Source organism: Chrysochloris asiatica, unplaced genomic scaffold, assembly GCF_000296735.1.
Source record: "Chrysochloris asiatica unplaced genomic scaffold, ChrAsi1.0 scaffold00031, whole genome shotgun sequence".
Classification (NCBI taxonomy): Eukaryota; Metazoa; Chordata; class Mammalia; order Afrosoricida; family Chrysochloridae; genus Chrysochloris; species Chrysochloris asiatica.
This window is the reverse complement of record NW_006408549.1, coordinates 13,169,564-13,185,308: the sequence shown is the minus strand read 5'-3', so window position 1 is coordinate 13,185,308 and position 15,745 is coordinate 13,169,564. Positions and strand designations below refer to the sequence as shown.

Sequence of the window (15,745 nt, the reverse complement as noted above, 5' to 3'; positions counted from 1 at the left end):
GGGGGAGTAGTTAATCTTACATTCTAGGAACAGAGGACCCTAGGACCATCAAGGAAGAAGAGGATGAGCGGAATGTGAGACCCTATCCAGAGAAGCAATGGCACGAAAGATGGAGGCAGAGATGAGGACATGGAGAGAGAGAGCAGCTGAGGACTTTAGACTCATGGAAAGATAAAGGATGGGTGCTGGTGGCCAGGAGGCAGGCTTACATAATGTGCCCTTGGATTGTTTAAATAATTATATATTCCTGAGTGTTTTTGTGTACATCCCCCCAAACAACAACAACAACAAAAAGAGAGAATAGAAGCTAATACTGTTGAATGATGATGCACGGTGGAGATTGGAATCATTGCAATGAAATGATGAGTGTAAAACAGATGTTCTCCCATGTAACTATCATTCAGTTCACAATGAAAACTTTTTTAAAAATGGGGTGGAGAGAGAACATATAGGTTAATATTTTAAATAAGGAGACATTTCTATGAGTGACAGTCTCATAATCTTTCCATGATCTTCTTGAAAACAATGAAAGATTCTTATCACATCCTCTTCATGTGGCACATCCATAATATGCCTAGAAATGTTATCAACTGGCAGATGTCCATTAATGGTTGTCAGATTGGTTGACACTTGTGTTGCTCATCTAACTTTACTTATATTGAAATGAAACCCATAGCTTTCATTAGCCAGGACTGGTTCTCCAAAATATTGTTGTTGAACAAAGTAAATTGTAATTTTTCTTTAGCCTTATTACATTAAAAAAAAAAAAAAAATGTCAATTTGAATTTTAAGAGCCTGGTGGTGCTATGCATTAGCTGTTGATCTATTAACCACAAGGTCCACAGCTCAGACCGACCAGTCACTCCGAAGGAGAAAGATGAGACTTTCTGCTCCTGTAAAAATTTCATTTCAGTGTTCCTATATAGGGTCTCTATGAATCAGTATCCAGTCAATGGCTGTGACGGACATTGGGTGTTTTTTTGATTTGTTTCTTTATAGAATTGAAATTAATTTGACAGCAATGTTTTTTGTTTTTGTTTTTGTTTTTGTTTGGTTTGGTTTAAAAGGACCTATTAATTAAACCAAGTATTAAATTGAAAATGAAATGGTAACACTGCAACCATCTACTAACTTACTTATCATTAATTGGCTTGAATTTTCTAATGGGTTTTTCAGTTAGACATGTATGTTGTGGCTTCATAAAGTATATGGGAAAAATTCCATTATATTTCAATTCCATTTTTCCATGAACTGTTTGTTTGAAGCCCTCATATGTTAGGTGGTGTCTAACTAAATTCTTATATTGTAATATCCCTTCATAGAGCTGTAATGGTGTAGGCTTATATTAATTTTTGCTAGCACATTGGATTATATCTCTGAAAGATATAATTTATTTCTATAACACAAAGATATGTATGACTTCTCTTCATAACTAGGCCATGTAATATTCAATACACTTGATTATTTGTTGTAATACATGTAGCATGCATTATATACATGATGGGTTTATGTATATTTCAAATAAGCAATTAAAGTGCAGGATGCTATGATTATTAGTTTTGAACTGTGAAATTTACCACCTTATTCCAATGAAAAGGAACTCTGGTAGCGTAGTAAGTTGTGTGTTACAAATTGGGCTGCTAATCTCACTGTCAGCAGTTCGAAACTACCAGTTGTTCCGTGGGAGAAAGATGAGGCTTTCTGCTCTCATGAAGATTTACAGCCTCGGAAACCCTGTACAGGGTCGCTCTGAGTCAGAACCGACAACATGGCACTTAGCAACAACAACAACAACATAGATATTACAAAATACGTATTATATCTTTGAACCTTTTCACATACTTTCATGAAACCCAAAATAAAATTAAAGTAACCTTAGGAATAAAGTCCCCTAAACTAGTAATAAAATAGTTGCTTATTCCATGTGACAATAGTAAAAAATATGTACTAATAACAAAATAGAAGATCATCATGATGCAGTCTTGCCTCTAACATTTGCAAGACCCTAGGCAAAAGTCCCACCATTCATCTGTCATTTTGTCATACTGTGGTGACTTGCATGTTGCTGTGATTCTGGAAGCAATGCCACAGGTATTTTAAATACCAGCAGGGTTACCCAGAGTGGACAGGTTTTAGCTGAGCTTTCAAATGAAGAGAGACTAGGAAGGATGAGAGACGGACTACTTCAGAATATTTAGTCATTGAAAACCTTATGAATCACTGTGGAATACTGTCAGGACCAGAATAATGAAGATTGAAACATCATGAAGAGTACCAGAATATTGTCAGAATATAGTGCTGGAAGATGAATCCCTCAGATTTTGAGATTCCTCAAAATAGAGTTGATTGTGATGATGTGAATGGAGTAAAGCCTTTGGGACATCATTTGCTGGTGAGGCACAACTCAAAATGAAGAGAAACAGCTGTAATCGTCCATTAATAATCAGAACATGGAATGTATGAAGTATGAATTTAGGAAAATTGGAAAAATGAAACGGAATACGAACATCGATATCCTAGGCATTAGTGAACTGAAATGGACTGATACTGGCCATTTTGAATCTGACAATCACATGGTTTAAAATGCCAGGTATGACAAAATGAAGATCAAAAGAACATGTCAAGATCTGTCTTGAAGTACAACACTGTCTGTGATAACGATAATATCCATACACCTACAAGGAAGACCAGTAAATACCACTATTATTCACATTTATACACCAACCAGTAGAGCCAGTGAGGATGAAATTGAAGAACTCTACCAACTCTTCAGTCTGAAACTGCTTAAACATGCAATCAAGATGTATTAATAATAACTGGCAATTTGAATGCAAAGGTTGCAAACAAAGAGGAAGGATCCGTTGTTGGGAAATATGGCCTGGGTAATAGAAATGATGCTAGAGATGGCATGATAGAATGCTACATGACTTCTTCATTGGAAATACCTTTTTTTAAACAATGTAAAAGGAAAACAAAGATTATTATACACATGGACCTCACCAGATAGAATACACAGAAATCAAATTGACTACATCTATGGAAAGAGACAGTGGAAAAGCTCCATGTTATCAGCTAAAACAAGGCTGGGGCAGACTGTGGAACCGACTATCAATTGCTCATAAGCAAATTCAGGCTGAAGCTGAAGAAAGTTAAAAAAAAGTCCACGAGAGTCATAATATGACCTTGAACATATCCCACCTGAACTTAGAGATCATCAGAAGAACAAATTTGATGCATTAGACACTAAAGACCTAAGACCAGAAAAGTTGTGGAATGACATCGAACATCATACAGGAAGAAAGCAAAAGGTCATTAAGAAGACAAGAAAGAAGGAAAAGACCAAGAAGAGACTCTGAAACTTGTGCTCCCGCGTAGAGATGCTAAAGCAAATGGAAGAAAATTAAGATGTAAAAGAGATGAATAAAAAAATTAAAAGAGCAGCTCAAGAAGACAGGGTTAAATATTATAACAAAATGTGCAAAGACCTAGAGTTAGAAAGCCAGAAGGGAAGAACACGCTCATTACTTCTCAAACTGAGGGAACTGAAATAAAAACTCAAGCCTCAACTTGAAATATTTAAGGATTCACTGGGTAAAATATTGAATGATGCAGAAAGCATCAAAAGAAGATGGAAGGAATATACACTCTACCAAAAAGAAATGGTCAGTAGTCAACCATTTCAAGAGGTAGTATATGATCAAAAGCCAATGATACTGAATGAAGAAATCCAAGGTGTACTGAAGGCATTGGGAAAGGACAAAGCTCTGGGAATTATGGTCTGCAAACTGAAATCTTTCAACAAGTTGTTGCAGCACTGGAGGCACTCACTCAATTATGCCAAGAAATTTAGAAGACAGCTACCTGGCCAGCTGACTAGAAGAGATCCATATTTTTGTTCCAACAGAATGAGGAAATCATTGGACAATATTATTAATATCAACTGCAAGTAAAATTTTTTTAAAGAATACAAAAACGGCTACAGCCATACATTGACAGAGAACTTTCAGAGGTTCAAGCTGGATTCAGACAAGCACGTGGAATAAGGGATATCATTACAGATGTTAGATGGATCTTGGTTAAAAGCAAAGAAGACCAGAAAGATGTTTACCTGTGCATGTTGTACATTTTCCTGATCACGTGTATGATAAACTTATACTTTAGATCAGGAGTAGGGAACATCTGGCTCTCAGACTGTGTAAGGCCCACAAAATCATTTAGTCTGGCCCTGCCAAGGCAACCACAGTTCCAGCCATCACATTGTTGTTAAATGCTGTCCAGTCAGTTCCAACCCACAGGGACCCTGTATAGAGTTTCCGAGGAGTGGCTGGTAAACCTGAATTGCTGACCTTGTGGATCAAACCCACCTTGTAGTCCAGTGCATTAACGCACAGCACCATAATGTGAGTTAATGAAATATTTGACTGAATATTGCAGGTTAATTTTTAAGTTGACAATTTTGTATGACCTGAGAATGATGTTAGAAATTTTGGCAGAAAAACAGTTCCCCACCCCTGCTCTAGATGGTTAATTGGTGCGTCTTGTTTAGTTAGAAAGGAATTGTATTTAAGGAGTTCCAAACTGATAGCATAACCTTATGAAAATTTCAGTACATGTTAAAATTATGAGAATGAGGGTAGAATCTGAAAATGCATTGAACCATTAGGCTGGCATGGCTTGTGAAACAAAGGCTGAACTTGGCTCTGGCATACATTTTAAACACAGTGTAGTATAGGCAGAGAACACCTGACCTTATTTACTGTCTCACAAGAACAGAAGTACAAGGTGCCTTAAGATCCCACAGTGATAATATTGAAAACACTGAGCACAACAGGGTTTCAACTTGTATATTTTGTTTCAAAACAATGATAAAAGCTCAAAATTATAAAAAGATCCAAGGAAATTGTAAATCATCACAGATCACTAATATCGGTAAGCTTATGCAATGTATCAAATACCTGACAAGTGGCTTCATGAAGAGAAAATGTGCTGCCTTACCAAATATCACTTCATGTCTTGAAAGACACGTTTTAGGTTGGACTATGGTGTCTGTGTGCATGCACATATTCAATACGGATGTACACACATGCATAACACACTTTTATATTCTGTGTTTTGCTTTCCTTCAAAATTAGAAGACATAGTTGAGTTGACACAGGCTAGTACAATAAAACATTCATGTAAAGAGTTGCCATTTAATTTTTGAGACTGTGAATCAAGTTCTTTTAATAACTCAAAGGAAATTTTGGATTATGCAAAACACTTTCTTAATGAAAAATTCTGTTCAATTGCTATCGTACTTTTGTCAATTATGGGCTATATAGCAATGTTTACTTTAAACATGATTTTAAGGTGTTTGTGAGGCCAGTAATATAATTTTCTCTTTCTTTTTTTACATGGAACCACGAAGATTGTTGCAGCATCATTTGCTTGTTATTGTACCAATATGGAACATACATATGGATTAGCAGTGCTTGGTCATATTCCAAAAGGGTAATGTAGTCTCTCTTTTCTTCTTTGTTGACTTTTTTTGGAGAAGGGACTGAGGGGTAGTGGTGGGTTGGTATGAATTCTATTATTTCAGGCCCTGTATGGAAAAGATTTTTTGTTACTCTCTGTTTTAAAATGAAATAAACAAAGCACTACAAATATAGAAAAAGAGTAAATTCCTAAGACATTCACTTGTTAAAAAGGAACCTGATAATTTTTGTACAGCATTGCTCCAGGTAAAACATTTGGAAATTATTAAAAAAGATATTTTTTGGGAAAAAAAAAGTGGCATTGTATTTGCAAATTAGAGTCATTCTAGGGATTTAGTCTGCCCTCTTCCCCACAAAAGTAGCCCTGTTGGCGTAGTGGGTTACAAGTTGGGCTGCTAACTACAAGGTCAGCAGTTCAAAGCCACCAGCCACTCCACAAACACAAGATGAAGCCTTCTGCTCCATAACAATGTATCATCTCACTTACAGCAACCCTGTGTACATCAGAACACTGCCTAATCCTTCACCAGCCTCACAATTATTGTCATGTTTGAGCCCATTGTTTTCAATCCCCTGTGTCAGTTGCTTTTGTTGAGGGGAGAAGAGAGGATCTTCCTCTTTTTCACTCATCCTCCACTTTACCAAGCATGATGTCCTTCTCCAGGGATTGATCCTTCCGGACACCTTGCCCAAAGTATGAGAGACAAGAGTCTCCCCATTGTTGTTTCTGAGGAGCATTCTGGCTGTGGTTATTCTAAGACAGATTCGTTTGTTTGTCCATGTTACTTTCAGTATTCTTTACTAACACCATATTTTAAAGGTATTGATTTTTTCCACAGTCTTCCTTATTCATGGTTCAATTTTCGGAGGCATATTGTTGTTGTTGTTAAGTGCCATCAAGCTATTGAAAATACCATGGCTTGAGTTAGGTGCACCTTAGTCCTCAAATGATGTCTTTGCTCTTTAACACTTTAAATAGGTCTTGTGCAGTATGTTTGCCTAATACAGTTATGTTCTTTGATCTCTTGACTGCTGCTTCCATGAGCATTGATTGTAGATCCAAGCAAAATGGTCTTTGAAAAAGTCAATCTTTTCTCCATATAAATTTATCATGAAGGTATTTATTAATTCAGATGTGAAGATTTTCATTTTGTTTACATTGAGGTGCAATCCATACTGAAGGCTGTAGTCTTTGATATCCATCAGTATTTCAATCCTCTTCACTTCGAGCCAGCAAAGTTGTGTCATATGCATATTGCAGGTTGCTAATCAGTCTTCCTCCAATCTTGATGCCACATTCTTCTTTGTATAATCCAGCTCTTGTATTATATGCTCAGCATAGAGATTGAATAAATATGGTAAAATGATAGAACCTTGGCACACACTTTTCCTAAATTTAAACCTGGCAGTGTCCCCATATCTTCCTCTAATGACTGCTTCTTGGTCTATATACAGATTCCTCATGAGCACAATTAAGTGTTCTGTAATACCAATTCTTTGCAATTTTATCCGTAGTTTGTTATGATCCACATAGTCTAATGCCTTTTCATAGTCAATAAAGCACAAGTAAACATCTTTCTGTTGTTTTCTGCTTTCAGCCAAGATTCATGTTTCCTCAGCAATGATTTCTCTTGTTCTAAGTCCTCTTCTGAAGCTGGCTTTAATTTCTGACACTTCCCAGTCAATGTAACTGTTTTCTAATTACCTTCAGCAAAATTTTGTTTGCATATGATATTAATGATATTGTTAGACAATTTCTTCATTCCATTGGTCATCTTTTTTTGGTGAAGTAGCTGTCTTCCAAATTTCTTGGCATAGGTGAATGAGCACCTCCAGGACTGTATCAGCTTGTTGAAAAATTTAAATTTGTATTTGGTCAATTCCTGGAGCCTTGTTTTTTTGCCAATACCTTGTTTTTTGCCAGTGCAGCTTGGACTTCTTCTATTGGTTCTTGATCACCTACTAGCTCTTGAAATGGCTGAAAATTGATCTCAGACCTTTTTGGTGCAGTGAGTATATATTCCTTCTATCTTCTTTTGATGCTTTCTTCCTCATTTAATATTTTTCCTATGGAATCCTTCAGTATTGCATGCTGAGGCTTGAGTAAACTTCAGAGTGGCTCCTGACATTTGTTTTGTTTCTTTCCTCTCTTTTTAATGACCTTTTGTTTTCTTCATGTGTGATGTTCTTGATGTTATCCCACAACTCTTCTGATCTCGGGTCATTGGTGTCTCATACATTAAATATGTTCTTGCCATGATCTCTAAATTCAGGTGGGATGGACTCAAGGTCATATTTTGGCTCTCATTGACTTGTTTTAATTTTTTTCCATTTCAACCTTAACTTGAAAATGAGTAATTGATGGTCTGTAACACAGTGGCCCCTGATCTTCTTTTGGCCAATGATATTGAGCTTCTCTGTTGTCTCTTTTCACAGATGTTGTCAATTTGATTCCTGTGTATTCCATCTGGTGAGGTCCATGTGCTTTTTTTATGTTGTTGTTAAAAAAAAAAAAGGGTTTTGCAATGGCAGTCGTTGGTCTTGTGAACTTTTATCATGTAATCTTGCAGCATCGTTTCTATCACCACTGCCATGTTTTCCAACTACTGAGCCTTCCTCTTTGCTTTCAACTTTCACATTTCAGTCACCAGTAATTAACAATGCATCTTTATTGCATGTTTGATCAATTTCAGATCCAAGAAGTTGGTAGAATTCTTGAATTTCAGCATTATTGGCTTTAGCGATTAGTACATAAATTTGAATATAAATTGTATTAACTTGTTTTCCTAGTAAGTGTTTGGATATGTCTTATCACAGACAGCATTGTACTTCTAGATATTGAAATGCTTCTTTTCACGACAAATGGGACACCATTCTTCAATCTGTCATTCCTGTCATATTAAGCCATATGATTGTTAGATTCAAAATGGCCAATACCAACAGCTCCTCAGAAACCCTATACAGGGTTGCAATGAGTTGGAACCGACTCAACAGCACTTAGCAATAATGCCTAGCAAACAAAAATGCCATTTCCTTCTTTATGACTTCCCATTTTTCTAGGTTCATGCTCCACCCATTCCATCTTCTGATTATTAATGTATGTTTTCAGATATTTACTCTAATTTTGAGTTTGCCCCACTAGCAAATGAAGGTCTCCAAAGCTTTTCTCCATTCACATCATTAAGGTCAACTCTGCTTTGAGGAGGAAGCTCTTCTTCTGTTGTATTTTGAGTGCCTTCAAACATGAGGTATTCATCTTCTTGCACTATATCAGAAAATATCCTACTTTCTGAAAGATAGTCTTTCAGAAGTGGTGTTCTTTTCCTTCTTCCTATTCTGTGTTAGTGTGACAGCTCCTTTGAAAGGTGGCCACTACTTTTCTGTCAGTTTGTTGTACTGTGGTGTCTTGTGTACTGCTGTAATACTTGCAGATATGCCACTGGTAATTTAAATAGCATAAGGTACACCCATCCATTAATAATTAGTGGTGGTGTTGCCACACTGAAATGAGGGTTTGCTGCCTATCATTGTAGTCAGTCACAGAGACGGGCAGAGATCCAATCCAGGCTCTGTTAACAGAAAGCCAGCAGTCTGGAGGACAGGGAGAATACTCTGGGGACTGTCCTGTACATTACAAAGAACAGGCACATTATGTAGGGTAAAGTTACATTTGAATGTACACTTAATCTGTCCTAACATCAGGGATGCATTTTTGGAGAAAGAAATAATAAGGTAATGAATTCTTAAACATTCTGCCTTTAGGGAAAAAGGAACAATAAGTCAATAATCCTTCTCAAACATTCCACCTTTTAGGGTCACAGTGGCTTAGTTCCTGAGATAACTATCTTAACAGTTTGGGTGGGCTTTAGCATGTCCTGTTCTCCTTCTAGGACCATGAGGTCATCTCAGATGAGTTTTAAACTAATTTCCTCATTTGCAGGGTCCTCATTTATAAGGCATTATGACTAAACTGACTCCATTTTGTTTAGGTTGGTAAATCCATGCTATCAGTGGTAGTGGTTGTGTGGTTGGGTGCTTCCAGTTTGTAGCAACCTATAGAGGGCTTCAGATACTGTAATTCTTTATGAAATCAGAAATCCTCATCTTTCTCTTAAAGAGTGACTAGAGATTCAAACAGTTGACCTTGCAATTAGCAGCCCTGTTCACAACCCACTATGCCACCAGAACTCTTTCAATAACAATTGACTTGTTAAGTGCTATAGAGTCAATTCTGACTCACATCGACCCTGTGTAAGGTTTCCAGGGAGCAGTTGGTGGACTTAAACTGCCAACATTGAGGTTAGCAGTCTAGTACTTGTCTGACAGTGCCACACGAGGACTTTTCATTAATAATTGTTGTTGTTAGATGCCATCGAGTTGGTACCAACTCATAGCGACCCTATGTACAACAGAATGAAACACTACCCAGTCCTGGACCAACCTCACAATTGTTGTCATGCTTGAGCCCATTGATGCTGCCACTTTTCCAATCCATCTTGCTGGGGTCTTCCTCTTTTTCTCTGACCCTCCACCTTACCAAACATGATATCCTTCTCCAGCAACTGGTACCATCTAACAATATGTCTGAAGTATGAGAGATGAAGTTTGACAATCCTGGCCTCCAAGGAGCACTCTGGCTGCACTTCTTCCAACACAGACCTGTTTGTTCTTTTGGCAGCCCACGGCACTTTGAATATTCTCCTCCAACACCATAACTCAAAAGCATCAGTTCTTCTATGGTCTTCCATATTCACTGTCCAGCTTTTGCATACATATGAAGTTGAAAATACCATGGCTTGGGTCAGGCACATCTTAGTCCTCAAGCTGATATCTTTGCTCTTCAACGCTTTATAAAGATCTTGTGCAGCAGATTTTCCTATGTAATACGTCATTTGATTTCTTGACTGATAATTCCATGAGTGTTGATAGTTGATCCAAGAAGAATGAAGTCCTTGACAACTTCAGTCTTTTCTTCGTTAATAAGAATGTTGTTTATTAGTCCAGTGGTGAGGATTTTTGTTTTCTTTACATTGAGATGCAATCCATACCAAAGGCTGTGCTCCATGATCTTCATCAGTAAATATTTTAAGTCATCTTCACTTTCAGCAATCATTAATAATTAGGGAAGCTTAATTTTCATGTATGTGAATTTTTATGTTTTGAGATGAACAGTTTTAAACTACATATATCATAGGGCCTGAAATGATGCAAAGCATTGTGTCTTGGTGATAAATTTTTATAAGTGGGTTGAAAAAAAATGATTTTCCTTCATTATTTTTAATTCTCCTGTATTTTGAGAGACCATTCCAGAGCCAATATCTTAAGGAATCATGAAAGGAGAAGGGCTGAAACTGAATCCCAGTTCTGCCACTAGAGAGTATCCTAATTGTTCTAGAAAGTTTTCTCATCAAGACAGTGGATATGATTGTACTCAGTTTGGGAGAATTGTTGGGAATAGTAAATGAAATAACTAATGTAAAAGAGCTTACCATTCGATTTGCAGCATATATACAATCAAGTTGATTCTGACTCATAGGGTTTCTGAGGCTGTGAATCTTGCAGAGAGCAGAAAACATCATCTTTTTCTGTTGGTTTTGAACTGCTCATCTTGTGTTTGCAGTCCAGTGTTTACCGTATTGCACCAGTAGGGCGCCATTGTAGGGCATATTGTTGTTGTTATTAAGTGTCGTTGAGTTGGTCCAATTCATAGTGACCCTAATAGGGTTTCTGAGGAGTGGCTGGTGAGCTTAAACCACTAACCCTGTGATTCAAACTGACCTTGCAGTCCACTGCATTAATCCACAGGACATATGGTGGTGGTGGTGGTGGTGGTGGTGTGCTGTAGAGTCACTTCTGACTCATAGAGACCCTGCAGAGGGTTTCTGAGGCTGTAAATTTTTACGAGAGCAGAAAGTCTCATCTTTCTCCTGTGGAACCGCTGGTATTTTAAAACTACTAACCTAGAGGTTAGCATCCTGACTTGTAACCACTGTGCTACCAGAGATCCTACCAGGACATATGCTACGTATGAAATCAAAATGAATTATCTTCCTTTTTTTTTTGTCCTAATTTTCCCCTGAGGAATATATTTCTTTGATGAATCCCCCCAAAGCAATGTTGTTGTTGTTGTTGTTAAGTGCCATCTAGTCGGTTCCAACCCATAATGACCCTGTATAAGGAGCAGCTGGTGAGCTTGAACCACTGACCTTGCGGTTCAAATGGCTTTACAGTCTGGTGTATTTACCCACAGTGCCACACCAGGACTCCAAAATCAATGTTAGGGATAAATAAATGGTGATATTTTGGCTCAGGTCATTTTCAGAAGACAGTATCTAGGAGAAATATTCTAAACCCAAGTTCTTGAAACCGTAAGCCTGCTGATTCTGGCTCTATATTTTGCTACAGAGACTAGACTGAGCCTTTATAAATATTTTTCTGCACATATTTAATACGTGGTTAAACGTACTGTGAAAGAGCAGTTAAAAATCTATTTAAGATAAAGGACTCAATGACAAATTTAGGAATGAACTCACAAATTGTAGCTTACAGTAAACTAGTATTTGCATACATCAATGCAGTGTTTAGGGGGAAATACAATCTCTAAGACCAACCAAATAAATATTTGGAAAGGTTCAAATGAAAGAAATGTTCCAGATTTGCTTTCATTCTGCTACAGAATCAGGAACTTTTTGTTGAGTTAAAGTTTCTGTGGTGTAATCTGAATTCCCTGGGCGTAAATGCCATTTAAGATGCTTGAAGCTATGTCTGATAGTCTGTGTGATTTTGCTTTTCTGTTAAATAATGCTGAAAACAAAAGACTTCTAAGAATATGGCTGCTTGGGTTTCCCATGGGGATTTCACTCATTCTATGTAAACTTCAGCGTCATTACCACAGTTGAATTCATTGCAAGTTGCCACAGAAATTGCATGAAGGTTGATGACTTCAATATGGTTTTTCTTTCTGCAGAATTCCTCCACCTAGAGCTCCCCCCATGAACATCCTCTCCGCTGTAATCACTGAGGCTTTTGGAGTGGCGCTTGTAGGCTATGTGGCCTCCCTGGCTCTTGCTCAAGGATCTGCCAAAAAATTCAAATATTCCGTTGATGACAATCAGGTGGAGTTTGTACCCAATCCCTCTCTACTTCTCTTGTATCATTGTTCCATATTCTCCCAGATCCCAACAATGTGGGATTTATGAAAAATACAACTTTCCTCAGTGTGTGAAATGAATGAGGAGAAAACTAATTAAATAAAAATCTTTAATTATTTTAAAAAGCAGAAAATCTGACTTTCATGGGTTGTTTGACTATATATGTAAAGTGTATATTTATATTTGAGAGGCATGCTGGATAATCTCTTTGGTTTGGTTTCGGAAGAGAGTCATATTTTAAAGACACATTTGCAATTGCATGCTTACTTTTAAAATGACAAATTTCCAAATACAGATAGATAAGTATAACATTAATATTACTTACTGTACTCAGTGTGGAGTTCTGATGTGGCACTGTAGGATAAGCTCTTGACCATAGGTCCATTTGAACACAAGGTCAGCGGTTCAAACTCACAACGCCACTCCTTGGAAACCCTATATAGGGTGGCTATGAGTTGGAATCAATTTGACAGCACTTAACAGGAAATACAGCAATACTTAGTGTGGCACTGGCACCGCAGGATAAGCACTGGACTGCTAACTGCAAGGTTGGCAGTTCAAACTCACCAGCTTCTCCTCTGAAACCATATATTGGGTCACTATGAGTCTGAATCGACTCAACAGCTTGTAACAGCAAAAACAACATACTTAGTAAAAAACTAAAAGAAATGAGAATGTATCTTTGAATACCCAGCGGTGCTTATTATATTGCCTGTTTTGTCTTGTTTCAAGTCTGGTGGCTTTACAGAGCTGCACAGTTCTGCAGAGGCAGCTGCAGTGTAGTGATTCCAAATGCTGAATGGCTTCAACACAAATCTTACTCTGACTTTCTCAGCTGCTGTAGAGTCAGTTCTGACTCCTAGTAACTCCAAGTGTGTCATAATAGAACTGTAGTCCATAGGATTTTTCAGGTGCTGGTTTTTCAAAAGTAGCATGCCAGGCCTTTCTTCTAAGGTACTTCTGGATGAACTCAAACGTCCAACTCTTCGCTAGCAGCCAAGTTATTAACGGTTGTTCCACCTAGTCACTCCTGCTCTGACATTAAATGGTGTTTCAATATCCTCATCTATAAAAAGTAGATATATTTATTCAACACATGCTTATTGAACCCTATTATGCATTAGACACTGTTCTAGGTACAAGGGATACTTGGGTGAACAACAGAGATCGTGTCTTTCCTCTGCTCAAAACCTCTCCATGGGTTTCCATCATGCTTAGAAGAAAAGTCAACCTTTTCACCATGGTTTACAAGAACAATGTGATGTGTCCCCACCACTTTTCCTCCATAATCGCTCACCCTTTTCACTCTGTTCTAGCCACACTTACCTCCTTGCCTTCCTTGAACCAACCCATCAGGCATGTATTTGACTCAAGACTTTTGCACTTATGATTCCTTTTTCCAGGAATTCTATTCTTGGTTATTTGAATATTCCCATCTCTGAAGTCTTCCTTGGTAATCAGAAATCATAAACTTCAGAATTTCCTGTTTCCTTCTATGTCTTAATGTTCTTATGTATTATGTGTACTGTCAGCATTCCCTCATCAGAATGCCAGCTCTATGAGAGCAGGGATATTTATCTATGTCTTTACTAGCAACAGAAGAAACAGGGAAAACCATTTCGAGCCCTTTACAATAATTCAGGTGAAATACTATGACTTGGAACAAGGTGTAGAATCCAGAGATGAGGAGCAGACAGATTTTGGTTGGGGTATAAATGGAGTGTGGGAAGTTGAGGACTAGTCAAGAATAATTTTAAAGCTTTTTTAAAATATAATTTTTATTGTGAATTGAGTGAAAGTTTACCAAGCAGTTTTCCATTTACTAATTCATACGCACTGTGTTTCATGCCATTGGATTACAGTCCCTACAATGTAACATTACATATCCCCTTTCTCCCCTATGTTTTCTGTTTACATTCCACTTTCATTCCTAACCTTTAAAAGAAAGTTAAGACTTGAGAAGGGGGAGAATGTGGAAGGAGAAGATTGGAGGTGATAATAAGTAGTAGTCCTGTTTAGTATATTTGAGATGCCTCACAGACATCCAAATGAAGACTCTAACAGGTTGGTAGCATGAATCTCAAGTTCAGAAGAGTGTTACAAATTGGACATACCAAGTTGGAAGTTATCTATGTGCCTTTTGTATTTGGGTAGCTAAGATCTAGATAGAGAAGAGAAGGGATTCGGCATTTGAGACTGGCTAGAGGAGACAGCACCACACAGAAAATGGTCTCCAGAGAGGTCAAAGGAAACCTAGGTATAGTGTTAGATCCTAGAAGCCAAACAAAATCCTTAAGGAGGAGGTTATGCCAACTTGTTCAAATGCTGCTTTTAGATCAAGTAAACTAAGATTAATGATTGGATTTAGCATTGTAAAGATCATTGATGGAGTTGTTGTGAAGTGCCATTGAGTCGATTCTGACCCATAGCGACCCTGTATAGGGTTTCCAAGGAGCAGCTGGTGAGCTTGAACTGCCGACCTTGCAGTTCAAACGGCTTTGCAGTCTGGTGCATTAACCCACAGTGCCACACCAGGACTCCCCATTGATGGAGTAGCAGAAAATAAAAAGTCTGATTATAGTGACTTAAAAACCATAGAGGAAATTTGACAACAAAGTATAAATGAATACCATATATTTCCTTATAGGGTTGTTATAAGTAGAGTTCTTAGAAGAGTTTCTGGCTCATTATAAGTACATAGTAACTATGAACTATTTTTATTATCATTCTTAAATTCCAACTGATGAAGGGAATGGGGGTTAAGTACTAATAAAACTCATTCTTCAACAAGTTGTGCCTGTGGTCTCTAAAAAGTCTGTTGTGGTTAAGGAGTGATACAATCTCCTATTATCAATCTTGCAGGAATTCTTGGCACATGGCCTCAGCAATGTGATTCCTTCATTTTTCTTCTGCATCCCAAGTGCTGCAGCCATGGGAAGGACTGCTGGCCTCTACAGCACGGGAGCAAAGACCCAGGTAACTTAGTGGTTTAGCAGAGACAACACAATGTCTGAGATGCACAGAGATAAACTTTGATTAGTGGTTACCAGGAATGAGGAGAAGAGGAGAGGGGGAGTTATTACCTAAAAGGTATTAGGTTTCTGTTTAAGGTAATGA

At 37.7% G+C, this 15,745-nt stretch overlaps 1 protein-coding gene across 1 annotated transcript in view; it reads left to right on the top strand.

Annotated features, from left to right (window-relative positions):
* Positions 1 to 15,745, top strand: part of SLC26A7 (solute carrier family 26 (anion exchanger), member 7) — a 189,540-nt gene that overhangs the window by 101,881 nt on the left and 71,914 nt on the right. The window contains exons 6-8 of the mRNA XM_006859223.1: positions 5,408 to 5,490; positions 12,445 to 12,592; positions 15,491 to 15,604. Of these exons, the coding sequence (XP_006859285.1) occupies positions 5,408 to 5,490; positions 12,445 to 12,592; positions 15,491 to 15,604 (345 nt within the window). The remainder of the gene's footprint in view (positions 1 to 5,407; positions 5,491 to 12,444; positions 12,593 to 15,490; positions 15,605 to 15,745) is intronic.